The sequence below is a fragment of the Giraffa tippelskirchi genome, chromosome 13 (genome assembly GCF_054371585.1).
Source record: "Giraffa tippelskirchi isolate mGirTip1 chromosome 13, T2T-mGirTip1v1.2.pri, whole genome shotgun sequence".
In the NCBI taxonomy this organism is placed as follows: domain Eukaryota; kingdom Metazoa; phylum Chordata; class Mammalia; order Artiodactyla; family Giraffidae; genus Giraffa; species Giraffa tippelskirchi.
Genome location: NC_137287.1, coordinates 37727872 through 37753329, shown reverse-complemented (window position 1 = coordinate 37753329; position 25458 = coordinate 37727872). Strand labels below are relative to the sequence as shown.

The window sequence follows — 25458 nt, the reverse complement described above, 5'->3', positions numbered from 1 at the left end:
CCATGGCAAGCCAGCGCCAACGGGGAGAGAGCTCTCCAGGCTGCTTGCTCAAGGTTAATAAGTCACCCTGATCTCACTCTTGCCACGGCTCCATCCTTGTGCCTGGGCCCCACTCACAGTGGGTTGCAGGCTTCATTAACAATAGCGCAGCTACCATTTGCTGTGCTGTTTCTCCCTTCCAGCCCTTTGTGTTCCCTTTTAGTAGAGCCTCATATAGCCCCATAGCAGGCATGAGGATCACTGTTTCCCAGACAGGGAAACTAAGAGAGAGTTGATGACTTGGCTGAGGTTAAGGGCTAGAGTTTGGGGTTTGAGAGATACCATTCATCTATCCTGGTTCCTATTACCTCTCCTACATCTGAAACAAGTCTTCAGACTCACATGTTGTCTCATATTATTCAATTCCAGCCCCTTGAATAGATTAAAGGCTCTGGAAAGAGAAGAACCATATTTATACAGCTGAGTTTCTGCTGGACTGAAACTCATCATGTGTTAACCAAAGAGCCATGTACTAAGTGGGCAGGTACATGTGTGTGAATGAGTGAGCCATGTCCCCTCTGGGTACTGACAGGCAAGGACCCCACCCTAGACTGAGTGATCCCCTTGGAAACCTGGATGAGTTTGCTAGCCCAGCACGCAGCAGGCCCTCAATAAATGTTGTTAAATGAACACATGATAACAGTTTAATAGGCATCTGTTGAATGATTGGGAACCTAGGAGATGTTCAATAAATGTTTATTGGGAATTCCCTGGTGGTCCAGTGGTTAGGACTTGGTGCTTTCACTGCCGAGGGGGCATCAGTTTGATTCCTGGTTGGGGAACTAAGATCCTGCAAGCCATGCAACATGAAAAAAAAAAAGTTCATTGATGAAGGATTAAGGGACAATATTCAACCCCCAAATATATTAGCAATTATCTTAGCTCCAGTGGCTATAACAAAACACACAGGCTGGGTGCCTTAACCAACCATTATTTCTCACACTTCTGAAGGCTGGAAGTCCAAGATCAAAGTGCTCACAGACTCAGTTCCTGGTGAGGGCTCACATCCTTGCTTGCAGACAGCCACCTTCTTGCTGTGTCCTCACATGAGAGGAAGAAAGGGAGGGAAAGAGAGAGCTCCAACTTTCTTCCTCTTCTTATAAGGGCACCGATCACATCATGGGGACTGCATGAACTTATTTAAACCTAATTACCTCCTAAGGGCCCCATGTGCAAATATTATCACATCAGGGTTGGGGGTAGAGCTTCAACATATGAATACAGAGGAGGACACAAACCTTCAGTCTCTAACAGCAATATTTATGGTGATGCCAGGCCCTGGGCAGGACCCTGTGTGTGGGGGGGTGACAAAGCAGATACTGCCCCCTCTTCTACTTCTTGGGGAATTTATGCTCTAATAGACGAGACAGTACATAACACATGGGAGGGGAGCAGGTGGCAAAGGATGGGTACTCAGAATAAGGGCTCCTGGAGGGAGGAGATCTAGTGTCATACTAGGGGAAGAAGACATCCCTGTTCACCCACCTTACACTTAGAAGGAGGAAGCCACGCTTGGCCTGACTGCCATAACAGGTGCTCCCTCCCAGAAAAGCATACCATGAAAAACCCTCTCTGAGACTGGCCCTCTGAAATGTCCCATACCCCATCCCACCACTTAGCTGATGCCCCAGGGAGGCAGCAATTATAACAAATGCTTTGGACTCAGATTGATTGAGACCACAACTGGGTCTATGCCTCCTTCTATCTTCTAAGACCTTGGCCATGTTACTTAATCTCTGCCTCAGTTTCTTTCTCTGCAAAATGGGAATAATCATAGGACCCACCCTCAGGGTTATTGTGAATATAATGAAAGTAAATCATCCCATTCAGAGAAAGAACTAGTCTGGCTGAGAATGGGGGGTTTCTGGTTGGGTCAACTCCACCAAAATTATATATCGAGTTCCTCATTCTTGTTGGGTTTGCAGGTGCCAAATTTAGGGGTTTGTTTGCAGCTAAGGGGACACCAACTGGGTCCTGGAATTGAAAAGCAGTGGGTCAGGCTTAATGATACTTGCTGTGTGTACATGTGTGCCAAGTTGCTTCAGTCATGTCTGACTTCTGTGACCCTATAGACTGCAGCCCACCAGGCTCTGTCCATGGGATTCTCCAGGCAAGAATACTGGAGTGGGTTACCATACCCTCCCCTCCAGGGGATCTTCCCAACCCAGGGATCAAACCTGTGTCTCTTATGTCTCCTGCATTGATAGGCAAGTCCTTTATCACTAGTGCCATCTGGGAACCCTCTTGATTCCTAGTAGTGATTGCTAATGTGTATTGAGAATATACCTCATTTAATCTCCATAACAACCTCAGAAAGGAGATACTATTATTTATCATCCAAATGTGGGAATCCTAAGTCAGAGTTCTCACTGGGAGCAAAGTGCTTGTTCATGAAAACACACGGGAGCAGAAAAACAAATGAGAAAGGTCCTCATGGGTTAAAGATTCTTGTGGTCATGTCCCCTCATAGTGTGGAGACCTGTGGATTTCACTTGAATCAGTTGCAGCTGAACTGTGAGACCCAGAAGGGCAAGGATGGCTGGGATTGTTCACTATCTGTCCCCACTGTCGTTGGCATCCTGTAAGCATTCCATAAGCACTTTTAACAGATATAAAACTTGCCACTTGTGTACCTTTTACCATACACCTGCATTTCCTCACAGCTGGAGCCTGCAGGGCCAACTGGGACGAAGTGAGGCACCAGGCTGCAGGGCTCCCCCAGGGTCGAATCCAGGAGGCAGGAAGGGGGCGCTCTGCGGCCCTCGGCCCCTGCCCCTCCCCACGCACTGGCTGGTCAGTGGACTCAGAGCCCAGAGCGTCGGCCCTTAACAGCCCCCTCCTAGGAGGTGCTAGGTCCCGAAGCTGGCCTTCCCTCGGGACCATCTGCCAGCTAATGTTTAACCCGGCCTCACTCCACATTATTCACACAGGGAAACTGGGGTAGGGTGGGGACAGGGGAGGTCACCTCCAAATGGTGCAGGCCTACTGGCCTTTCATGTATCACCCAACAGCCTCTTGTCTGTTCATGTAACAGTCATGAGTACCTATCACTTGTCCATTTATGCAACCTATTATGTATCCCTATGCTGGAAATGTAATGAGCATTTACTACCTGCCCACATAACAGCTCACAGCACCAATTATGTGCCCATTCTGTGACCACTTAAGATGGAATGAGCACCTGCTCTGTGTCCATCAGAGAAACATATCCTGAGCACCTACTATGTGCGGGAGCATGGTGCCAGGCACTGAGGACAATGAGTGATGATGACCTTCTCCTCTCAGGTTCTCGGCAGGCACCAACCGCACGAATGAAGGCAAAATTACACCCAGAGTCAAGATGCCTCGCTTAGAGTGGATGGTTTTCCTCTCCCGGACTCCTCAAGGCCAACTGGCAGCTTTGGCCAACACCAGGAGGGTTTGTTTTTGAATCAAGATTTGCCACTAGACAGCAATAAGATAATTGGGCAGGGTCTCCGGGTTGACCCAAACAAAACACACTTAAAGAATTCGAGAATGGAATTCAATCTCAAGAGGTTGAAATCAACTTAGCCGGCTGCAGTTGATTTCTCACTCCTTGCACTTCCTAATTGCCTGCATCGCGCTGGGCGCTGAGGGTCCAGGAGCGATCAACGACCCTCGCAGGCGCTCGCGCTGACGATGCAGGTTGTCCCCAAATGCCGGCACCAAGACCGCGGCGGGGACTCCTCCCTATTCCACCGAGTGGGAAACTGAGGCCGAGGACAAGGCGAGGACCAGCAGCCCGACATCGGACGGGAAGGAGGGGTTGAGACCAGCCTCGAACCCTCGCTTGCGCCGCCCCGAATCCGGAGCCCGGGCCTCTGCCCGCCGGGCGCTGCCCGCGCGTTCCTGGAACTGGGCTGGGCGGAGAAATCAGGGCCCGCGGAGAGGCACTGCCGCCGTCCTCTCCGCCGCCCCGAGCCGCGGGGGGCCTGGCCAAGGTGACCCCGCGGGAGGCTGGCAAGGGGCCCCCGCCCCCTCAGCCGCCGCGACCTCCTCCATCTTCCAGACCTTCGGGGCTTTTCCTCTGGGCCCACACGCCCTCCCGCCGGTCCTCCTCCGCGCGCCGCCCCCTCTCCGGGCTTCCCCGAAGGCGGGACGTCCCTCCCCGCCAACCCCCACCGCCTGCCCGCCACCCCCAGGCCACCTCCCAGGCCGTGTCCTAGCGCTGCCCTCGGGCTGGGGGCGGGGCCGCGGGGGGGGGACCCGAGGATGGGGCAGAAGAGGACGCGCGCGCGGCCCGGCCGCGGCCCGGCGCCCCCTCCCTCCCGGTTCCCGCTCCCCGGGGCCGCGCCACCCTCCCTTCCTCCCCTCCGCCCCTCCCCCGGCCCAGCGCCGGCTCCCGGCCGCCCCCTCCCCCCGACGCGCACGCCCCGCCTGGCAGCTGGCGCCCCGGGCCTGGGGCCGCGGCGGCGAGAGGGGTTTGCTGGGAGGGAAGCAGCGGGGGAGGGAGGCGGGGGGGAGGCCGCCCCCCGCGCCCCTCCTCCTCCCCCTCCTCCGCGGCCCGCCGGTCCCTCCTCCCGGCTCCCTCCTCCCGGCTCCCTCCTCCCTCCCTCTCTAAGACATCCCCGCACGGCCCGGCCGCCGCGGCCACCTTCCCTGCCGGAGCTGCAGATGTGGCGGAGCGGCCGGGCGCCGGGCGGCCGTGCCAGGGGAGCCCGCGCCCCGTGAGCCTCGCGCCCCGGCTCCCGCCCGCCCGGCCCCCTTCCCCGCTCGCTCCCCCGCCGCCCCCGACCGCCGGAGCCCGCAGCCGGGAGCCCGACCGCCCCCCGCCGCCGAGGTAAGAAGCGCCCCCGGCCCCCCCCCGGGCATCGCGCCGTGGGGAACGGGACCGGCGGGAGGGGCTGGCCTGTCGGCGGGGGCTGCGGGACCCGGGAGTCGCCTCCCCCGCGAATCCGCGCCTCGCCCCGGGCCATTGTGAGCCCTCGCCGGGGCCCCAGCGCTCGCTCCCTCGCTCGCTGGCTCGCGCGCTCCCTCCCTCGCCGGCTCCCCCGGCCGAGTCCCTCCGTCGCTCTCTCTCCTCCCTCCTTACCTCCATCCGTCGGGAGGCCGGGCAGAGCCGCGGCCGGGCCCCAGGAGGGAGCAAACTTCGGCAGGGAAGTTGGGCGGCCGCGGCGAGGGGCGCGCTGCGGGGTGAGAGGGCCCCCCCACCTCAAGGCCGGGCACGAAGTTGTCCTGGGCAGCCGGGCAGCCGCCCATTCCCACGGTGGGGCTGTTCCTAGGACGGGAGTTGAGAGGTATCTCCTCCCGGGTCCAGGGAAGCCTCTTCCTGCTGCCCCTGGCTCGCCCCGGCCTCCCTCGGGCCCGGGGGTCAGGACTGGGAGCTGGCATCCTGTCCGGCACTTGTCCCCCACTGCTGTCCGCGTGCACGCAGGAGGGCCTGGCTGAGTGGGGAGAGCAGGGGTTTCCAGTCCGCCTGAGGGAGGGTCTGGAGGGGGCGGGAGGAGGGGGCAAGGCAGGTGCATCCCGAAGGAGGGAGATGCCTGCGCCCTGCTTCCCCACAGGCCCCCTGGGATGGGGCTGGAATCCAAGCTGGCACCTGGAGGCCTTGGCACACTGCCCTGCCCAGCCGGGTACTCAGGCCACAGCAGGGCAGCTTGCCGCCCGTAGGCCTGTCCAGGAGGGCCTGCCTGGCCGGCCACCCTGGGCAGGGATGGTTGCAGGGAGCTGCCCAGCCCTACCCTGGGGCCTGGGAAGTGGGAAGGGATCCTGGGAGGAGCCCTGGGCCCCCAGCCATCACAGCCCAGGATCTTGGCTCTGGAGGGAGTGCTTGACACTGAGGGGGCAGCCAGGCCAGCTGGGGACCTGGCCAAGGCCTGGGCTCCCATGGTTCTTGGTCTGGGCCAGGGACAGGGCCTGAGCTGTGGTCCTTGGAGGCGGCCATCTGAAGATCCAGCTTCCCTGGTCCTGGCACCCAGGAGGGAAAGTGGGGCTTCAGGTGCAGCTTCAGAAGAAGCTTGGGGAAGGGGATTCAGTGTGCCCACCCGCCACATCTGTTCCAGCCCCACTCACACATGCTCTCCATGACCTCCGAGCCTCCCCTTTGCTCCTTCTTCTCCCCTCTGGGCCCAGGCTGGGCCTCCCAGCTGGCTCTGGCCTGCACTGGGGGAAGGGCTGCACCTGGGGACCCCCGTCCCGGGGACACCCCTTTCTGACCTCCAATCCAGCTTGGCTTGGCCCCGTCTGCAGTCATCTGAGCTGGAGACAGTGCCAGGGGCTTGGGTACCGTTTATGGGAGTTGAGGACCCCTTGGGAGCGGCCCTGTTTTCCTTAGCTCCTTCCCCTCCCCCTCCTTTCCGGAGCTGCCATTAGCGCTGACCCTCTGACCCCTATGCCTGCCTGCCCTTCCCTGTCTGTGACCTTTGACCTTTGATGTTAAATCCCTCCAGCTGGGGCTCTTCGGCCCCTGAGTGACCCTGGTGTAGGACCTCTGGGGGGGCCTCTCCCTGCTCCTGGCTGTCTACACAGGGACACCTGCCAGTCTCTCCCTCACTGGTGGGGAGGAGGTGCCCCAGGAAGCCAGACAGTGAGTCACCCCGGTTCCAGGCACCACTGCTTTTGGGGTCAGTGGCTTTGGGGGATTCGCTGGAACTGGGCCACAGCCTGGAGGGTGAGTGGGAAAAGCCCCTGGCCTGGGAGTCCGACGTCCTGGATTTGACTTCTGGCTGCACCACCAACTCCCTAGGGTCCTTGGGCAAGCCAGGCTCTTCCCCTTTCTGGGTCTCAGTTTCCTCATCTGTAAAACCAAAGGGTTGTACAAGGTGATCTTCCAGAACTGCAGAGTCCACGAGAAGACCTGGGGGTGGGGGGTTGCCGAGAGGGGGGCTAAGGCCAACAAAAGCCTACTCTCAATTATCCGTGGGTGGAGCCAGTATGAATAACTAAATGCCACAGACATCCAGAAACCTCATTTTAAACAATCGTGTGAACTGAGTCCCGCCCCGCTCCCCCCCCCCCCCCCCGCCCCAAGGCTTTTGTTGTTTCTGAAAAGCCCAACTGCAAATGGGTAGCCACAGCGATGTCTTCTCCTGCCCGGGCTCCCCTCCTTGCTGGGAGTGCCCGCCCGCTGAGGGTGACAGGGCGACGGTGTGCCCTGGCCTGGGGAAGACCGAGCTCTGCCAGGGCCCCTCCCTGGGGTGTGTCAGAGGGCCTGGACCCCTCTCAGCCCCACTCTGTGGATCCCTCTCCCCTCCTTTCCTGGCCTGGCCTTAGCCCAGGTGGTGGGAGTGTCATTGACCACCTAATCCTCCCAGGGTCTGAGCCATGGTACAGAAGGAAGAATGTATTTTTCCTGACAACATTTTCCCATGTGCGTTTCCATCTACCCTGGCTCGCCTGGCATCCGAGTGTCCCACTTGGGCGAGAGGGCGGGGACGGGTGCCAGGCAGAGTTTGGGGCAATCCCAAGATGGGCAAGGGTGGCGACAGCTGTGGCCGGGGGGGACCAGATGTGGGGCTGGGGCGTTCAGCTGAGCTCTCTGGGAGGCATTTGGGGGGGGTCCCCGCACCCCAGTGCTGAAAGGCACACTGCCGTGGGGACTCTCTCCAGTGCCCTACGCCTCCCCAGGTTCCATGTCCTGGGCGGTGCTGAAGAGGCCCCTTACCCAAGTGGGAAATTCGGATTGTAGTGGAGAGGCCCTGAGCTGGGCGCAGTGGGGCTGGATATTCCTCTGTTGGGGTTATTGTTATTTTACATTTCACAGTGAGGCCAGAGGGGTGACCCTTGGAAGATGCTGGCTGGTCCTCCCTTCATCTCGATAAGCACCCTTTTCAGAGGTGGGAGGTGTCCATGGCTGGTGAGGGGGGTCTCTGGGGCCAGCCGAAAGATGCTGATCTCCCCCAACCCAAGTTGCCTCCCCTCTCTAGGCTTGTGAAAGGGTCCCAGAGATGGGCCTCAGCCCAGACGTGAGTCTGGGGGCTGAGCTCTCTAAGAATAACAGGACCAGGAGGGCGGGGGTGGATACCGCCAGCCCTGGGTGGGAGAGATCAGCTTCTGGAAGGCCCTTGAGACACATCTGCCCCCAAGGTTTCCCAGGTGGCTGCCTCAGTCCCACTCTGGGGGCAGGGACCTGCACTTTCAACCAGGACCACTAGTGCTTTGCTCATCAGCCACAATTGGGGTGACCCTGACACCTGGACAGTAAAGGACTTACTTGGGTCGTGGGGTGTCTTATGCAGTGGCACAGTCTGGAGTAGACCCAGATTTCTCTCCAGGCTCCAACTTGGCCCTACAAACCCCTGCTGTCTCTCCAACTATTAAAAATGCCAGCTTAAGGTCCCGGGGGTGGGGGTGGGGGTGAGGGTGGGGAGGTAAAGTGGGTCAGAGGATGGAGTCGCAGTGGGGGAACGCCTGTAACAGCTCCCTGAGAAAATCCACAGGATGCCTTCCAGTGGCCATTGCAAGCATTGACGTCCGTCACCTGAAATTGCTACATGAGCCTCCCGAGAGAGACCCACCGATCCCTATTTGGTGGAAACTGAGGCACAGGATGGAGGAGGGCTGATGGGCGTCTGGGCCTGAGTTCCTGGGTCTGCTATGGCTCTGGAGGGTGGTGGTGGGGTCTGGTGGCCACTTTCCCAGCCTGGCACAAGAGGGGAGCCCGAGCTGGCCCTAGCAGCTGCGTGCACCGGGCCCCACGCCTCCATCATTTCCCTGGCACTAATCCTCCTGGCCTCAGCTTCAGACTTCTCCATGGGGGAGTAGAGGCCGGGCCCAGGGCTGCAGGGGACCCTGGTCCTCTTTCCCATTGCATCTCTGGGGCTGTGGGACCCCTCCCAGGGAGCTCCGGGCAGCCCCCCTCCCCGGGGTCTGACTTGCCTTCTGCCTGGGACATGTCTTTTCAAGCTTCCTTAGGCTGGGCCGGGTAGAGGCCCTGGCTCTGGGCACCTTGAGGGGCAGGGAGCTCTGGCTCTCCGCCCCACCTCCCCCCTCTGATGGATGGAGGGTCTGGTTAACTGGTAGCCAGGCTGGGAGGGGCCTCCAGGGCACAGAGATGGGAGGTGATTCCAATGGGGGAGGGCTTCCATCTGCTCCACGTGCCCCTGGTGAGGGATGGGCGGCAGGAGCTGAGACTCTTCCAGGGACATAACGTTGTGGGGGGGCAGTTGGCTGGAGCTTCCGAAGGTCCTTTGTCTTCCTGCTAGACAGCCAGGTAGTCCCCTGCACAGGGCAGGCCTGGCATGTGACTTGCGTGTGCCCATGGAACTCCAGTCACGGCAGATGGCTGTCTGCAGGAGGGTTCGGCCCCGGCCCCTGGCCCCTGGCCCCCTCCTCCAGTCTCGGCCAAGGGCGGGTGGGAACCTGCGGAGGCCCCTGGAGACTGCTGAGCTGCCTGACTCAGCCCTGGGAGCCTCCAGGAAGACGTTCCTGCCTGGCTGACTGAGGGTCACAGGCTAGCATTCCACTGGGACTCTGGCAGCAAGGAGGTGGGAAGCGGACACTGAGGCTTGGAGACTTGAGGGCCTGGCCCAGGGTCACTTGGGGTCAGAGGGGAGCCAGAGCCTCAGATTGCGTGGCCCCGGCCCCTGAAATGTCAATTCAGTCCAGGAGCCCCTCCTGCTTCTCTGCTGCCCCCTGTCCTCTGCATAGTGTGTGGGGGGGGGCAGCTGTGTCCGGAGGACACCTCTCTCCCTTCCCCCCACGGTCCACCTGGGTCTGCCTGGCAAGTCCCAGCCTGCCTGAACCATTTCTCCCCAGGGCCACTCCTTCCTGTGTCCAGGACCACCCCCACCCCCCACCCAACCCGTATCACCAGACTTCCAGGCTGCTGACCCAGAGCTGTGATGTCCCCCTCCCCACAAGGCTGTGGGGCCCCCCATTGTCCGGCCTGCTCCAAAATGCCCCCCACTCCAGTACTGCTGGCTATCTCCTCCTCCAGGTCTAGCCCCCAACTCCCCGGTTCAGGACACCTAGTGGACACCCTGAGTGGTTCTGTGGGCCCTGAGCCCCAAGAGCCTGAAACAGGCCAGGCCTGGCACGGCCCCACCCAGTGGGTGTTTCCTTTGGGTTTAGAGATGGCCCCTGGCTTCTGGACTTGCTTTCCTGCCCAGAGTGGGAGCAGGGGCGGGGCAGGGTGGCTGGGAAGAGGGCTGGGGTGGGGTTGGGGTGGGGTGGGGTGGAGGGTGGAGTCCAGAGTTCCTGCTGGAGCCCCTGCTGGGCTTGGTCTAAGCCAGCTGTTCTGGGGAGGCTCTGTGCCAAGGCTGAGGAAGTCGGGGGGGTGGCAGGAGATGAAGCTGGGGGAACTGGGCCCTTCTGGTCATCTTAACCCACCAGGGTTACGCCTTACCCTCACCACCCAGATCTGCTCCTGGTTCTCTTGCCCCAAACCGGGAGGAGGAGGCCTCTATGGGCAAGCCACTTCCCTCTTTGGGCCTTAAGCCCCTCCACACCTCACCTGGCTGGTAGGTACCACCAATGGATTCATTCCCTCAGCAAACTCTCAGTACCAGGTGTTCGAGAAAAGTGAAGGGCAGGTATGATGGTGCCCTTAGAGAAAGGGTTTGGAAGTTCAAGCTCTGGTCCTACTCTTGGCTGGCCCCCTCCTTTCACTGATGGGGAACTGAAGCCCAGAGACTTGTCCACATCAAATTAGGAGCAGGCCTGTTTCTCTGGGTCTGAGTCCCCAGCACATCCTGCTTCAGCTGCTGTCCAGTTCACTCTGGTAGAAGGAGTGGTGTTAGTGATGCGTTAGTGAGGACTTGGACCAGGGCACATGTGCCAGGCAGCACAAGGCACTGCAGGCTAGGGAGGCTGCCCTCAGCAGTGTGGGGACAGAGGCAGGTCCCTTGCTTAACTCTCAGGCACCTGGAAGAACAGCCCACGTGCGGTTGCAGAAGGCAAAGATCAGAGAGGGTGAATCCGGGGAGACTTGCTGGAGGAGATTGGAGGAGGGTAGCAGCTGGAGGAGAATATGGAAGTGTGGAAGGTTGTGGGGCAGGAGCTAGCACCCGAGGGGGGAGCATCAGGCTGGCAAGAGGCAGGGAATCCTGAGAAAGGAGGTGCTGAAGGGGAGAGTCTGGGGATAGAAGATGGGCTGGAAAGGAAGACGGCAGTCTTCTGTATAGAGTACTCCATGGCTCCCCAATGCCCTCCAGATCACTGCCCACTGGCCTGGCCTTTCTCTTGGGCTTCCTCCTTTGCTGAATGACAGGGAGACTTGCTGTGGGTCAGTTGGGGCCACACCTCCAGGCCTCTGCCATGTTGGATGCAGACTGTGGGCTTTGGAGCCTGGAGGTGAATCCCAGCTGTGCTATTGATAAGCTCTGTGATTTTGGCAGATAGCGGAACCACTCTGAGCCTCGGTCTCCCCATCTGGAAAGTGGAGAGGATAGCATCTAACTCCCAGGGTCCTGAGGATGGACAAAGATGGTGCACAGGAGGCACGCTGGCCCTTCCTGGCCCGCCACGCTCGTGAGGGCCCCAGCCCGCCGCCCCCTGTCCATGTGGCCGACGTGGATCTTAGCAGCCCCCTCCTGACACTATTCACCTCTGTGCAGGCTGGGTGACCTTCATTCTCATTCATCTGTGGGGCCCCAGGCCCCAGTGGAGGGCCTGGTGTTGGAATGCATAACTGAGTAGTTGGTAAATGAGGTTGAGGGAAGGGCCGAAGTCCAGAGCCCGCTGGCTGCCTCCTGCCCTGTGAGTTGGTGGGTGCTGTTCCCAGTGGGCCTGATCCCTATCCTGGGGCGGTGGGGGGAAGGGTGGGCCCCCAGAACACGGGAGGCACTCCTGGGCTTGTCCTGCAGCTAGGGCCGGTGTGGGAAGCGCAGTGTTCCCTCCTCGGTGGGGACTGGGCCTCACCCCTGCTCTCACCCATAAGCCCCAGAGTCCTGGGTCCAGGACCCTGACACTGGTTACCTGCTGTCTCCCGTGTGCACAGGTGTGACACATGTGTGTGCCTCTGTGTCTGGGGGTGCCCGTCCATGTCCCGTGGGACACTGGCCAACGCCTGTGCAGGCCCTCAAGACCACTGGCCGAGCGCCCAGCACTGCCAGCCTACTGTGAGTGGCGCTGCCTGGCAGGGTTCAGGGCCGTGCCTGATCCTTGCCTCCGGGTGTGTGTCTCCGTCTGGCTCCCCTGCTGGCCCCTCCCCGGGATCTGGGCGGCCCAGGGCCCAGCCCTTCCCTCTCCACCCGCGCCCCCCCCACCCCAGCCCCGGGCGTGGGGGCTGCTTGGCGGGCTCCCCTCTGGCCCAGGCCCAGGTGCGGGCAGTGCTTACAGCCCCACGCACCACCTCCCCCCAAAGCTGTGCAGACAGGAAAATACCAGACATAGTTGTGCAAAGGTGGCTGCAGGCGGGCAGGCAGCAGGGGGCGGGGGCCCGCCTTGATGAGCCTGGAGCCACCCGGCCAGGGGAGGCCTCTGTGCCAGGCTGGGCTCCACAGCTGGATGGGTGTGTGTGTCTATGTTTGAGCTGCACCCTCAACTCCAGCCTGGTGTCACCCTGCTGGCGTTGGGGAGGGAAGTGTGGATCCTAGGGAGCTGGAGCTGGGGAGGGGTGTGGGCGAGCCAGCTGCTGGCCTTCCAGCAGCAGTGCTGCCTGACCCATCGGGGTGACCCTGGAGTTACTGTGTGGGAGCCCCCCACCCAGCCCAGGGTTGGGAACAAGAATCCTCAGGGATACCAGTTGCTGGCACCGCCTGTGTGCCAGGTGCCAGGCAAGCTTGCCTCGTGAGCTGGCACCTTATCCATGGCGCCTGTGTTCCTGATGAGGAAACCAAGTCGCAGAGGGGTGGCTGGGAGACTGGGACCTGGTAACCAGACTCTGGATCCCTAAGGTCCATAAGCCACTAGTAAGAGCCCCAGGAGCGTGCAGGGGTGTGCATGTGTCTGACTCTCTGCGACCCCATGGACGGTAACCCGCCAGGCTCCTCTGTCCATGGAATTCTCCAGGCATGAATACTGGAGTGGGTTGTCATGCCCTGCTCCAGGTGACTCTGGGTATGCGCCCAAGTAGGGGCTCCCAGCCTGCACCCCTGCTCAGGTGCTGCCCAGCTAGGAGCTTTCCCGAGGCCTTTATGGCTGAGCAGAGAGCTCCGCCCTGGCCGTGTCACCTGGGGGCCCTTGGTTCCCACCTGGGCAGGGTCTAGCCTCCAGGGGACCTGGAGAAGCTGCCCCCCCTCCAATTCATGTGCCGGCTGAGCGCCCATCTTGGGGGTGAGGGCAGGGTCTGCTTTCCCATCTGGAGGTTCCCAGGAAAGGCAAAACCCCACGCTCTTCCAGGAAGTACTGTCCGCCCCGCACTGGGCCCTCTCCTGGGACCTGCACGGGCTGAGCCCTCAGGATAAGCCCCTCCCTGGGTCCTGAGAGGAGGCCTGTTTCTTCCAGGGCTGCTCAGAGACTGTCCGGGGCCTCCCAGCGCTCTTGCTTTGATGCAGTCGGGTTCTGGAAGCGGACTGGGGCCAGCTGGGGCCACCCCGTGGGACAGCAGGGCCTGCGGCCCTCCCTCTGAGGGGCACAAGCTTGTTTAGTTGTGTCCTCAACTGAAGCAGGGGTTCTCCCAGGTGAGGGCGAGACTCTATGTGGGTACAGCAGGAGGGCCAGTCCCCTCTGTCCTCACAGCCCCCCAACTGGCCAAAGACTTGGGGGACTCAAGTGCTGGTGACAATTCATTTACAAGTTTGATTACACACCTACTATGCGCCCAGCACTGTTCTAGGTGCTGAACGTTACATAACAGGGGGAAACACTGAAGTAATCATTGGATGGGCATCATCATATTTATTTCTCCCCAAAATCCAATGGAGGGGGGTGTCTTACACTATTGTGTGTGTTTAGTCACTCAGTCATGTTTGACTCTTTGCGACCCTCATGGACTGTATGTAGCACACCAGGCTCCTCTGTCCATGGGATTTCCCAGGCAGGAATACTGGAGTGGGGTGCCATTCCCTGCAGTATTATCATCTTAATTTAGAGATGAGGACAATGAGACCCAGACTGGGAGGTGACTTGCCCTGACTCACGTGGGCAGGACGTGGCAGAGCCAAATTGGAGCCCGGGTGGTCTGACCCATACTGGAGCCCTGCACTGCAGCCTACCTAGGAAGCGGGTCGGAGGAGATGAGGCCTGCCCCTGCCTCCGGCTCCCGCCGCTGGGCGGCTGAGGAGGGCGGAGCCTTTGGCCAGAGCAGGGTGCAGCAACGGTTCCCAGGAATGCGGGGCTGTGGGGCCGTTTGCTTTGGCAGCATGTCTGCCCTCAGCTCTCCAAGCCTCCCTGTGGACCCCCCAACAGTCGGCTCCTCCAGCGCCCACTCACTGCCTGCTGCCCCTTGGGGTTCAGCACGCAGCTCCCACAAACACCTGGGCAGGGAGAGGGTGGGAAGCCAGAGCCCCTTCTCACATCCAGGGGCCCCCAGGGGGGCCGATGGGTGAATACAGCTTCTGCGTTCACCTGGGCTTGAAACTCAGCTCTGCCAGAGACAAGCTGTGTGACCCAGGACAGTTCACTTCATTTCCCTAAGCTTCGGTTTTGCATCTGTAAAATGGGGATGAAACAGCACCTGACTTAAACAGGTACTGGTACATTGCCCGACAGCTGGTGGATGGTGGTGATATTCGTCCTCGGCTTCCAGTCCCGGGCTTGCCACCCACTTGTGCAATGTGGGCCAGCGGTCTCCCCTCCTGGCCCTCAGCTTCCCCCCATAGGATCCCTGTACTGAAGGTTTTGGTCCCTGTACCAGACGGAGGGGCATCCTGAGCAGGTGCGAGCTGATTGGCACAGGGGAAGCCAGGGACTTGCTTCTGCTTTCATTCCGTAGCAAGAAGGCCACGTGGACTTTTGAGAAGTGCCTCCTGGGTCCTTGTCCCCAAGTCCTAGGCTGGACAGGTCGTGGCTGACCAAAGGGCAGAGTCAGGACCACCCCCCCCCCGCACCCCCATCACCCGGGAATAAGGAGTGTGCCTCCTGTTGCCTGGCAACACTGCTACCCTGGCTGCCACTCACCTGGCTCCTCGCAGCTGTGGGTGGGCGGGACGGAGGGGACCATCTTACAGCGGGCCCTATCCTCTACTTCTGCCAAGGAGACCCTGAGTGCCTCTCCGTGGGGTGTGCCAAGCTCACCGCCTCCATCCACACCGGCACTTCTCCCGGCTCGGGGCCAACCAGCGGGCCTCTCCCAAGCAGGGACGAGGGGCTTTCTCCAGGACAGATTCCTGTCAGCGGCTCCTGGTGACCTTGAGCCTCAGTTTCTTCATCGGTGCTCAACAGAAGCGGCTTTAGAGGGTTCGGGGCGCACAGATGGCTCCCAGCACACGGTGGGAGCGTGATAGATAAAGACACCCCCACCCCTTTAGGGTCCGCGCTCCGCCCCTCGCCGCGGGACCTGGCGGAGGCGGGGCCTTTTCCGGGTCTCAGTTTCCCCAGGGGCCGGCCCCGCCGCGCGCTCGCCCCGCCCCTCCGCCGGTGGCTGGTCGCGCCGCCAGGTAGGGCCGGCCGGGCGCTGCGGGCGCTGCAGCTGGGGGCCGTCTGCGCGCGGCCGGCGGGCGCACAATAGCGGCCATTGTCTGCACCAGGCCGGCGGGCGCGGCGAGGCGGGGGCCGGCCCCCCAAAGGCCAGCGCGGCCCACCCTCGGGGTGACCCCGCCCCGCCCCCGCCGCCCCGGTGGTCCCCGCGCGTCCCCGCGCGTTACCGCTCCGCGCCGCTTCCTCCCGCTCCCTCCGCCCTAATTAGTTCCTTTCGCAGCTGGAGCAGCGGCGCGCGGCCACCTCGGCGCCGCCTCCCTAACCGCCCCCTCCAGCGATCGGGGATCGCACGACCCCGCGGTAGCAGGGCGCTCGTGGGGTCATCTCGCGACTAGCGGGAAACTGGGCCGGGGCTTCTGCAGCCGGGCTCCGCGCGGCACCCGCTGGGCACTGGCTCTCTCTGGGCTCCGCGCTGCCCAAGAAACTTGCCTCTGCTCTCGGCGAGGCGGGTCCCTGTCCTTATTCGGAAAATAAACACCGAGTGTCCACCCGCCCACCCCGGAAAAATCAATCTGGTGATAGCTGGCTGGCCGGCTTCCAGGGAGTGATTGCCGCTCCAGTCCCGGGGTTCTGGCGCGGGTTGGTCCCGCTCAGGGCTTCTCAGGCCCAAGAGAAGTGACACTAGCTCTCGCTTGCCCCCCTTCATCCAACCCGGGAACAAAGAGCAGAGCCGAGCCCAGAACTGGCCACCCCACTGCCTGTGAGGGGTGAAAGGGGGCACTTCCAGGTTGGCCACGGTCAAAGCAGGAAGGAGGGTCGCAGGCATCTTTCCCTGGGATGGATGGGGACACCCTGGGGTGGGGGAGTGCTGGGAGCTGTGGGTTCGGGGGGCTGATCCTTCCTCCTTTCCCAAGGAGTGACCAGTCTCAGTCTCCTGGCTGGGCTCTGGCTCCATCAGAATGAACCTCTGTTCCCAGGGCAGGACCAGTGGCAGGAAGTAGGGGGGTTAGGGTGGAGTCTCTGGGGACTGGGTCTGCTGATTCAGGGGGTGCTGGAGTCCCAGCCTCACCCTGGGAGACTAGCTCCTTTTGGGGTCCTCCCTCTTTCTGAGCTAAGGCAGTGTCTCCTGCAAGTCTCCAAAACGAGGTGACCCATGGTTCCTCCCTGGCTCCCCTCTGGCGGGGACCTGGGGTGGGGTGGGGTGCAGTAGGCAGGTGCCAAAGGATGTTACTTGAGTAGTGTTGCCAGTGAGAGTCAGTGTCAGTCTGAATTCCCAGTTCCCAAACCATCCTGCCCTTGTGGTCTCCTCCAAGAGATTGGGTGGGGGGCTGGGGACAGAGGCTGTGGGGAGGCCTATGGCCCTAGGCCAGCTGAAGGACCAGGCCACCAGCCCTTCCTGGCTCCTGAATTCTTAATCAGCATAAATATTTACTTCCTTCCTCCCCTTCCAGGCTCCCAGCACAGAGGAGCTTCAGGGAGGTTGGACTGGGCCTGTGTCTAAAAATAAACAGGTGGAGGGACAGGCAGACACACAGACAGACAGACATCACTGGGGGGTGGGTCAGGCAGAGGGCAGCTCCCTGCCCAGATAGAGGAAGAGTGGAGGGGGCCCAGGCCCATTTATCACTGTCACCCACCCACCTGCCTGTCTAAGGCTGGAGCTCCTAAGGGGACAAGGTGGCAGTGTGGTCCCAGCCCCCGGCATCACTGAGAACTCCTGACCTATGCACGCGCTGCTTGTGGGTTCATCCAGACAGATCTGCCAGCTCCCACCTGATGGAGGGACAAGTCAAGTCACAGATTTCAGTCCCATGGCCAAGTGCCACCACCCATACTCTGATAACGCAGCCCCCTCCCCACGCTCCAAGACTCCAGTGTTGTTTAGCCATGCGCTGGAGTCTTGGGATGTGTCCTCAGAAGCAGAGGGCCCTAAGTGAGGACTTTGTGACCTGTGTGCACACAGGGTCTTGTCTGGGAGATGAATGAGTGGAGGCTTGGAGCTGGGGCAAGGCTCGTTTAGAGTTGCCTCAGGGCTTGTCCTGGAGAAGATGACTGGGAACATAGGTCCCCGTCCTGCTCCGTGGAAAGAGCTCCAGGCAGCTCAGCAAGCCCGTGAACTAGTGAAATATAGTCTTTTACCATCTCTGGGATGTTCTGTATGAAATTGTGAAGAGCTGGATTTGGTGAACGGCAGGGATTATCTTTGGAGATATCAGGGTGCAATCATCTCAATGAACAAACACAAGGAAACACCATTTCCCAGCATGTGAAAAGTTTGCTGCCATAAAAAATGATGTTTGAATTTGGAATGAACAGTTGACCTTGTTCTTGGGTTTTTGTACATGTGAAGAACGTTATACTGTTGAGAAATTCTAAGGAAGTGGTGAAAATGCACCACTCAAAATGAGTATCATCACTATTAAAAAAATTATGTATGTATGTGTTTTACTAACCACTAGACAGCTGATCACTTCCCCCTACCCTGGCCTTGGCTGGGCCATAGTCCCCAGCTGCCCCCTGGTGGTGGCCCAGAGCCTCTGGCTCCCCAGCCTGTGGGGCCCTCTGCCGTGGAACACAAGGCCACCCGTCTGTCCGCCCAACCCTTGGAGCCAGGCCATGCTTTGGAAGGCTTGCCTGGGACAAGTTCTCAGCCTCATTCCCATGGAGGTGCCTAGGGGGCTGCCTAGAGGGGTTAGCCCAGTGGTCAGTAGCTAGGCCCTTTGAAGGCTACGTGGGTGGACACGCATTGCCCTTCTGGCCTGGTTCTGGGTCTTCCCGCTCAAATCAGGCATGTGTCCCAGGCATGACCTCCCACCCAGTCAGAAATGACCTTTGGGACTTGCCCGGCCAGTTCCAGGGAGAAGATCTGGCCTTGAATCTGAAGGCTGTGCGACTGCCTACCTTTGCAGCTTGAGGCCGTCACTAAAGCTCCGTTCATGGCAGGCTTGGACCCTGTGCACTTTGCTTCCCAGAAAGCCTCGCAGGAAGTGAACGCGTTAAATCCGGGTCGGTGGTTGGCTCTCTCTGATATACCTGCTGTCCGGGCCCACCGAGAGGGTCTCTCTGCCCGGGAGACAGCATTCACACTGCCCCACGCCCACCGCCTCTCCACTCATGTGGGCTTTAGTGGGCACAGCCCGAGGGTGAGTCTGGGGTCCCAGTGTCACAGCACAGCTCCTGCTGTCTCTCAGGTTCCTGCCTGAATACCAGCTCCGGAGCCCCTTGCTGCCTGCCGCTGCTGCTGCGCCCACCCCCCGGCCCCCACCACCATGCACTCCTTGGACGAGCCGCTCGACCTGAAGCTGAGCATCACCAAGCTCCGGGTGGCGAGAGAGAAGCGGGAGAGGACGCTGAGTGCAGCCCGGCACCGAGCCCTGCACAGGGAGCTCGGTCTGGCAGACGACAGCCCCACGCCCGGCTCCCCGGGCTCCCCGCCTTCAGGTACTGCACGCCTGGGGCGGAGCAGCTATCTCGGAGCCCTGACGGAGCCCTGGTGATAGGAAAAACGTCCTCTGATGAGCCCACCTGGATGCAGTCGCAGCCCCTCACAGCCTCACTTAGGGTGCCCCCCCCGACACTCTCTACCCACCCTCCCAGCAGTTCATCTCTGCAGGAGACACTGTCCCTGGGAGGAGGGGACTGACCAGCCCAGCTCCCAAGCTGGCTCAGCAGAGTTAATATTCAGACTGAGGCCTCTGGGTGGATTTGGGGGAGCTTTAAGGGGCAGCAGGGGACACACAGGCAGAAGGCCTTGTGGCCCCACATTTGGGCTCTGAGGCAGTGTGGTCAGCCAGCCAGGCAGATGGGGGACGAAGCCCAGCAGGTGCTTCTCTGGGTGGGGGAGGTTACTTGAGGCTCAGGTCTTCCGCTCCAACTCTGAACATGGACCCTGAAAACCGGATGTACTGTATCTGAGCTGGGCCACCCAGCCCAAACCTTTCATGTTACAGAAGGGGGCACTGAGGCAGAAAGAGAAAAGGGACCGGGGCGGGGGGAAAGTGAGTCAAGTCCTTACCTGACATTGTGATGAGAGCCAGGGGCCCTGGATTCAAGTTCCTGTTCAGTTACTTACCCTGTGTGCCAGCCCACCCCTGTCTGAAAAATGAGTACTTCCCGTCTTAACCGATGGCCAGGCTCCCACCTTGGCAAACATCACGCCTATCGGCTGTGGAGGCTCTGATTCCTGGGTTCCTGGGTGGCTGGGGATGGGGGCGCCATGGCTAGCTTCTGCTCCGAGTCAGTGGAGTAGTCATGGGCAGGAGGGCCTGGCCCACCGGGACTCCTGGCTCCAGTACCCCCAAATCCTACCTTTGCCCTAGGCTTCCTGCTGAACCCCAAGTTCCCCGAGAAGGTGGAGGGACGCTTTTCAGCAGCCCCCCTGGTGGACCTCAGCTTGTCGCCGCCGTCTGGGCTGGACTCCCCCAATGGCAGCAGCTCGCTATCCCCCGAGCGCCAGGGCAATGGGGACCTGCCCACAGCGCCCGCCGGCCCGGTAAGGGGGAGACGCACGTTCTCAAGATGGTGCACTCACCTCCTGGGGCCACTGTTACAAAGGACCACGTGAACTGCGCGGTTTAAAATGGCGGAAGTGTATTCTGGAAGCTGAAGTCCAGAATTGAGGTGCTGACAGGGCTGTGCGCCCTCCCAAGGCTCTGGAGAGATCTTCCCTGGCCTCCTCTGGCTTCTGGCAGCTCCAGGCGTCCCTTGCCTTGTGGCTGTGTCACTTCAGTCTCTCTGCCTCTGTCTTCACATGGCCTCCTCCCCTCTGTGTGTCTCCAAATCTCCCTCTTTCTCTTGTGGAGACACTGGTCACTGGTTTTAGGGTCCCCAGCCAGTCTGACCTTCTCTAAACTTACATCTGCACAGACTCTTTCCACAGAGGTCCTGTGCACAGGTACCAGAGGTTGGGGCTGGGACCTGTCCTGTGTGGGGCACCACTCAGCTCCCGGACAGAGGGAGATGGGCCAGGCGGGCAGGGGTCTGGGCCAGTGGGCCTGTGGGCAGCTGTTGACCCGCTCTGCCCCACGCCCCCCACCAGGACCTCCAGCCGCTGCGCTACCTGGACGGTGTCCCCAGCTCCTTCCAGTTCTTCCTGCCGCTGGGCTCTGGGGGGGCCCTGCATCTGCCTGCTTCCTCCTTCCTCACCCCCGCCAAGGACAAGTGCCTCTCGCCAGAGCTGCCGCTGCCCAAGCAGCTGGTGTGTCGCTGGGCCAAGGTGAGCGGGGAGCAGGGCGGGGCAGGGTCCGGGGCAGGCGGCCCCCTCACGGGCTCAGCACGTTCCTGGCCCCGCAGTGTAACCAGCCCTTTGAGCTCCTCCAAGACCTGGTGGACCACGTCAACGACTACCACGTGAAGCCTGAGAAGGACGCGGGCTACTGCTGCCACTGGGAGGGCTGCGCCCGCCACGGCCGCGGCTTCAACGCCAGGTGAGGGAGGGCGAGGGGGTGGTAAGGGGGGCCCGAGTGTCCAGCGGCTGAGCCATGCTCCCCGCCCCCCGACCCGGAGCAGGTACAAGATGCTTATCCACATTCGCACGCACACCAACGAGAAGCCGCACCGCTGCCCCACCTGCAGCAAGAGCTTCTCCCGCCTGGAGAACCTGAAGATCCACAACCGGTCACACACAGGTGAGGGCCCCCCGCAGCCGGGGGATGGGCGCGCGACCCCACTGGGGGTGGGGCCTGTCCTGTGGGGGGGGAGACCTGCCCCACCCGCCCTCAGGGCACAGACGCGTCTTCCTGCGTCTTGCTCCGCACTGTGTTGGTGTGGTTGTCGACTTGTGCCCCCTGAATGCAGTGTGTCCACTCGCGCCTCAGGGACACTGGCACGCACAGTAAGGCCAGCACTGGCTGGCAGAGCCACATGCCTAATTTTAAATTTCCTAATTGCCCGCATTGAAAAAAACAAGTACAAAGAAATACACGGTGAGATAATACGATGATACATTTTCTTGAGCCCAGTATATTCAAAATGCAATCATTTTAATATTAAAACATCAGTGGGATACTGCAATTCTTCGTTTCCTACAAAGTCCGTGGACTCCAGGGTATATTTTATGTATTTATTTATTTGACTGCCTGGGGTCTTAGTTGCATCATGAGAGATCGTTCGTTGCCAGCACAGGGACTCTCTAGTCGTGGCACGCAGGCTTAGTTGCTCTGAAGTATCTGGGATCTTAGTTCCCCAACTAGGGATCGAACCCACGTCCCCTGCATTGCAAGGTGGGTTCTTAACCAATGGACCACTGGGGAAGTCCCTCTGGTGTATATTTTATACTTGTATATTTTATACTTGAGGCACTTTCAAAAGCTCACAGCCTTGTGGGATTCTGGCCACAGCCCTGGTCAGCGGGGTCCCTTTAGTAATTCTGGAGCCACTGGTGAAAGTGAAGTGAAAGTATTAGTCGCTCAGTTGTGTCCAACTCTGGGACCCCCAGGGGAACTGTGGCACTGTAGCCTTGCAGGCTCCTCTGTCCATGGGATTCTCCAGGCAAGAATACTGGAGTGGGTTGCCATGCCCTCCTCCAGGGGTTCTTCCTGACCCAGGGATTGAACCCTCAGTCTCCTGCACTGCAGGTGGATTCTTTTCTGTCTGAGCCACCAGGGAAGCCCTGGTGTAAGCCTGGAGCCACTGCTGAGTGAGGGTCAAGGGCACCCCTGTGCGCTCACTGCGAGCCAGGCACCACCAGCAGGGTCTGTGTGTCATTACTTGTGAAAGGGGTTGCTGTCATCACAGCCTGAAGCATAGGCTCGGGGCCAAGGGTACACACAGCCAGGCCACTGGAGTCAGAGCTGATGTAGGTGCTGGGGACAAGGCCATCCGAATCAGCCTGTGTTCTCGGTCCGTGGGGGGTGATGGGTGGGCGGGGGTGGGAAGCCAGGCTGGGTGGTGGAAGCCCTTCATGCCACCCCGCTCCGCCCCACAGGCGAGAAGCCCTACGTGTGCCCCTACGAGGGCTGCAACAAGCGCTACTCCAACTCCAGCGACCGCTTCAAGCACACACGCACCCACTACGTGGACAAGCCCTACTACTGCAAGATGCCTGGCTGTCACAAGCGCTACACAGACCCCAGCTCGCTGCGCAAGCACATCAAGGCCCACGGCCACTTTGTGTCCCATGAGCAGCACGAGCTCCTGCAGCTGCGCCCGACCCCCAAGCCCCCGCTGCCCGCGCCCGACGGCAGCCCCTACGTCAGCGGGGCACAGATCATCATCCCCAACCCCGCAGCCCTCTTTGGTGGCCCCGGCCTGCCCGGCCTGCCCCTGCCCCTGGCCCCCGGCCCCCTCGACCTCAGCGCCCTGGCCTGTGGCAACGGCGGGGGCACCGGGGGTGCGGGGGGCATGGGCGCTGGGCTGCCTGGCCCCGTCCTGCCTCTCAACCTGGCCAAGAACCCGCTGCTGCCCTCGCCCTTTGGGGCCGGCGGACTGGGCCTGCCCGTGGTCTCTCTCCTCGCTGGCTCCGCTGGCGGCAAGGCCGAGGGGGAGAAGGGGCGTGGGGTCGTGTCGGCCAGGGCCCTGGGCTCGGAGGGCCGCAAGACCCCCCTGGAGAGGACTGAGGGCAGCCGCTCCCGGCCGAGCCCCGACGGCCTGCCCCTCCTGCCCGGCACCGTGCTGGACCTGTCCACGGGTGTCAACTCGGCCGCCAGCAGCCCAGAGGCGCTTGCCCCCGGCTGGGTGGTCATCCCGCCGGGCTCCGTGCTGCTCAAACCGGCCGTGGTGAACTGAACCCGCTCGGTAGACGCCGACCACCTGCAGCCCAGCCGGCAGCTCCCAGCCCTGCCTGCCTGCCCCCGACGACGAACAGAAACTCTTCTGCGAAATAGCAATAATGTCCTCCTGCCCTGGGGGAGGGGGGCCCTGGGCAGCAAGGATGGTGCTATAAGGGCATTGTGGGCACCCGGGCTCCTGAGTGGGGGGGGAACTGGGTCTGCTGGCTCGGGGAGAGCCGTACCCCTAGGCGCTGAGGCCTGGGTCACCTCCGGCCCACGCCTGCCCACCCCCCACCCACTCTGGTTGTCTCCCTCATCCAATGGCCAGCTGGGCAGGTCACCCTCTCTCCCTTGCCCACTTGCCAGCCCTGACCCAGCAGTGGAACTGGGGGTGGCATCGGCCCTCCCCGCTGGCCCCAGGCTCCCTCCCACCCCTTCAGTGGTGAGCTGGGAAGAGCCCCCTGGGATCAAGGCCCCACCCCATCCTGCTTAACTCACCGGGCCCCTGCTCTGGAGGCTCCCGACCCCTCTCCCTCTGGTCCACCCTCCAGAGGGAGAGCAAGACAGACGCAGGCCGCGGCTAAGCCACAGTAAGAAGCCACCTCCCCCCATGACAAGGTGCCTCCCAGCTGAGGGAGGGAGGCCCGCTCAACCAGCTGCCCCCCACTGCCTGCCGTCTGTGGAGGCCAGCACACTGCCCTCCTGCTCTGGGCTGGCTGGCCACTCGTCTGCCCCCGCATCCCTCTGCTTTCAGGGAGCCCTGAATCGGGAGAGGCACCCAGCTCAGGGAACAGGAGGGGCTGGGCCTGGCCTGGGACCCTGCACCGGGGACGGTAGAGGCCTGCAGGGCGGTTAGAGCGGGGAGGCTGGCTAGGGACAACCCCAGACCAAGACACGGCTTCTGTTCTGGGGGCGCCAAGGCAGAGCCAGCGCAGGGGAGGGGGCTCCAGGCCGGTGCCGGGCACGGGAGTGTCCCAGTGGCCACGGATGGACGGACAGAAGGACCTGGGCTCAATAAGGGATGAGGGGCAGTGAGGCAGTCACGGAGGCCGTGGGGACAGGGGAAGCCAGAGGGAAGAGCTGGCCTTGTGGCCTGACTGCTTCCTTTGGCTTATCTGAACTGAGCCCCTGCCCTCCGTGTCCCCACACCGGGGGCCAGGGGAGCCCAGGGCGTGGGGGCTCCAAGTGCCCCTGGAGCCCACACTGCTGCCCCAGCCCAGGGGCCAGGCTCTCCCCACCAGGCCCTGATGGGGCAGCAGCTCATCTTGTGCCCCACCCTGGGCCCGCGTGCTCCCTCCCGTTGGGGGCCCAGTTTCAGTCTGGGGGACTCCTGGCCTTGGCCCTGCCCTGGGCCGCACCCTCCACGTCCCAGCTACGGGACGGGGGAGCTGCGGGGTTGCAGGGGAACCCTTGGCCCCCGTGCAGTTCTGGGGTCTCCCTGCCGCTTCTCTGCTCACCCGCCCTTTCCTGGACTGCCCTTCTATCCCAGAGGGGTCACCCTGACCTGGCCCGCTGACGGGCCCGCAGCGCTGGCTCTGCCCCTTGAAGGGGCTGCGAGCAGAGCAGGAGGGAGCTGGTCTCCTTCCCTCGTGCCCCACCCCGACCCAGGCCCCTCACCCCCACAAGGGCCCCAGGCCTTAAGTCCCCTTTGGGGCGAGGGGTTGGACTCAAGCCCCAGGAGCAGAGGAACAGGGCATAGGAAGGTGACATTAGCTCAGCATGTGACTCGGTGATAGACCAGGCCCGAGGGGGCCGGTGTGCGTGTCGTTGTTGTCGGTCTGTTGTTGCACATTCCAGGATATCAGTATTCTAACAGGTTCTAAGTGCCTTTCTATCGTAGCTTATGTTTTTCCTCCTCTTGGCTCCATTGCTGTTAGCATAGAGTTTAAAAAAAAGAAAAGAGAGATAAGCTAATGACTATAACAATATATTCCTCCATGTGAGAGGAAGTTTATAAAGAAACGAAATAAAAGTGAGTTACAAACATGGGTTGTCTTAGATATGTCAGGAGCTGGGCCACACACGGGAGACCACCTCTGGTCGCCTGTGCCTGGCTCTAGGGTCCCCCACCAAGGCTGAGGCCCTGTTCCGGGGCTTCCTCCCAACCCTGTGGGCGCCACAAGCTCTCCGTCTGCTGCTGGGAGCTGGACAGGTGGGAACGGTGGTGCTGAGATGGAAGGTTCTGGACCACACGTTGTGAGTTCAGCCGCCCCCGCCATGAGCACCTTGGCTCTGGGAGGGGCCCAGCTCCCTGGCCTCCCCGGGGCTATCAGGCTGGCAAAGGCTCCTC

At 61.2% G+C, this 25458-nt stretch overlaps 1 protein-coding gene and 1 long non-coding RNA gene across 5 annotated transcripts; one reads left to right on the top strand and one right to left on the bottom strand.

Moving 5' to 3' along the window:
• The first annotated feature begins 4276 nt into the window (after positions 1–4276).
• Positions 4277–25152, top strand: GLIS2 (GLIS family zinc finger 2). 3 transcript variants are annotated; one of them, XM_081554896.1, is made up of 7 exons: positions 4277–4840; positions 18651–18900; positions 19779–19951; positions 20498–20674; positions 20752–20885; positions 20968–21086; positions 22385–25152. In XM_081554896.1, the coding sequence occupies exons 2-7, from the start codon at positions 18729–18731 to the stop codon at positions 23182–23184; spliced, it is 1575 nt and encodes a 524-aa protein (XP_081411022.1). In that variant the 5' UTR covers positions 4277–4840; positions 18651–18728; the 3' UTR covers positions 23185–25152. The 3 variants fall into 3 exon arrangements, with proteins under 3 accessions (XP_081411022.1, XP_081411021.1, XP_081411023.1); XM_081554895.1 differs by lacking the exon at positions 4277–4840 and adding an exon at positions 14980–15311; XM_081554897.1 differs by lacking the exon at positions 4277–4840 and adding an exon at positions 15003–15319.
• LOC145531724 (uncharacterized) lies at positions 13765–15783 on the bottom strand. Of its 2 annotated transcripts, none has more exons than XR_014072691.1 (3): positions 15001–15783; positions 14735–14890; positions 13765–14532 (listed from the first exon to the last, which is right to left on the bottom strand). It is a non-coding gene; the product is annotated as an uncharacterized LOC145531724 (long non-coding RNA). The 2 variants fall into 2 exon arrangements; XR_014072692.1 differs by having other exon boundaries at positions 14735–14875; positions 15001–15483.
• Positions 25153–25458: the final 306 nt, after the last annotated feature.

Excerpts from the sequence above, each read along its gene's own strand:
- GLIS2 (XM_081554896.1), top strand. The coding sequence starts at position 18,729 with ATGCACTCCTTGGACGAGCCGCTCGACCTGAAGCTGAGCATCACCAAG. Across the intron at positions 18,901-19,778 it reads CCCGGGCTCCCCGCCTTCAG|GCTTCCTGCTGAACCCCAAG; the intron begins GTACTGCACGCC and ends CCTTTGCCCTAG. Across the intron at positions 20,675-20,751 it reads TGGTGTGTCGCTGGGCCAAG|TGTAACCAGCCCTTTGAGCT; the intron begins GTGAGCGGGGAG and ends CTGGCCCCGCAG.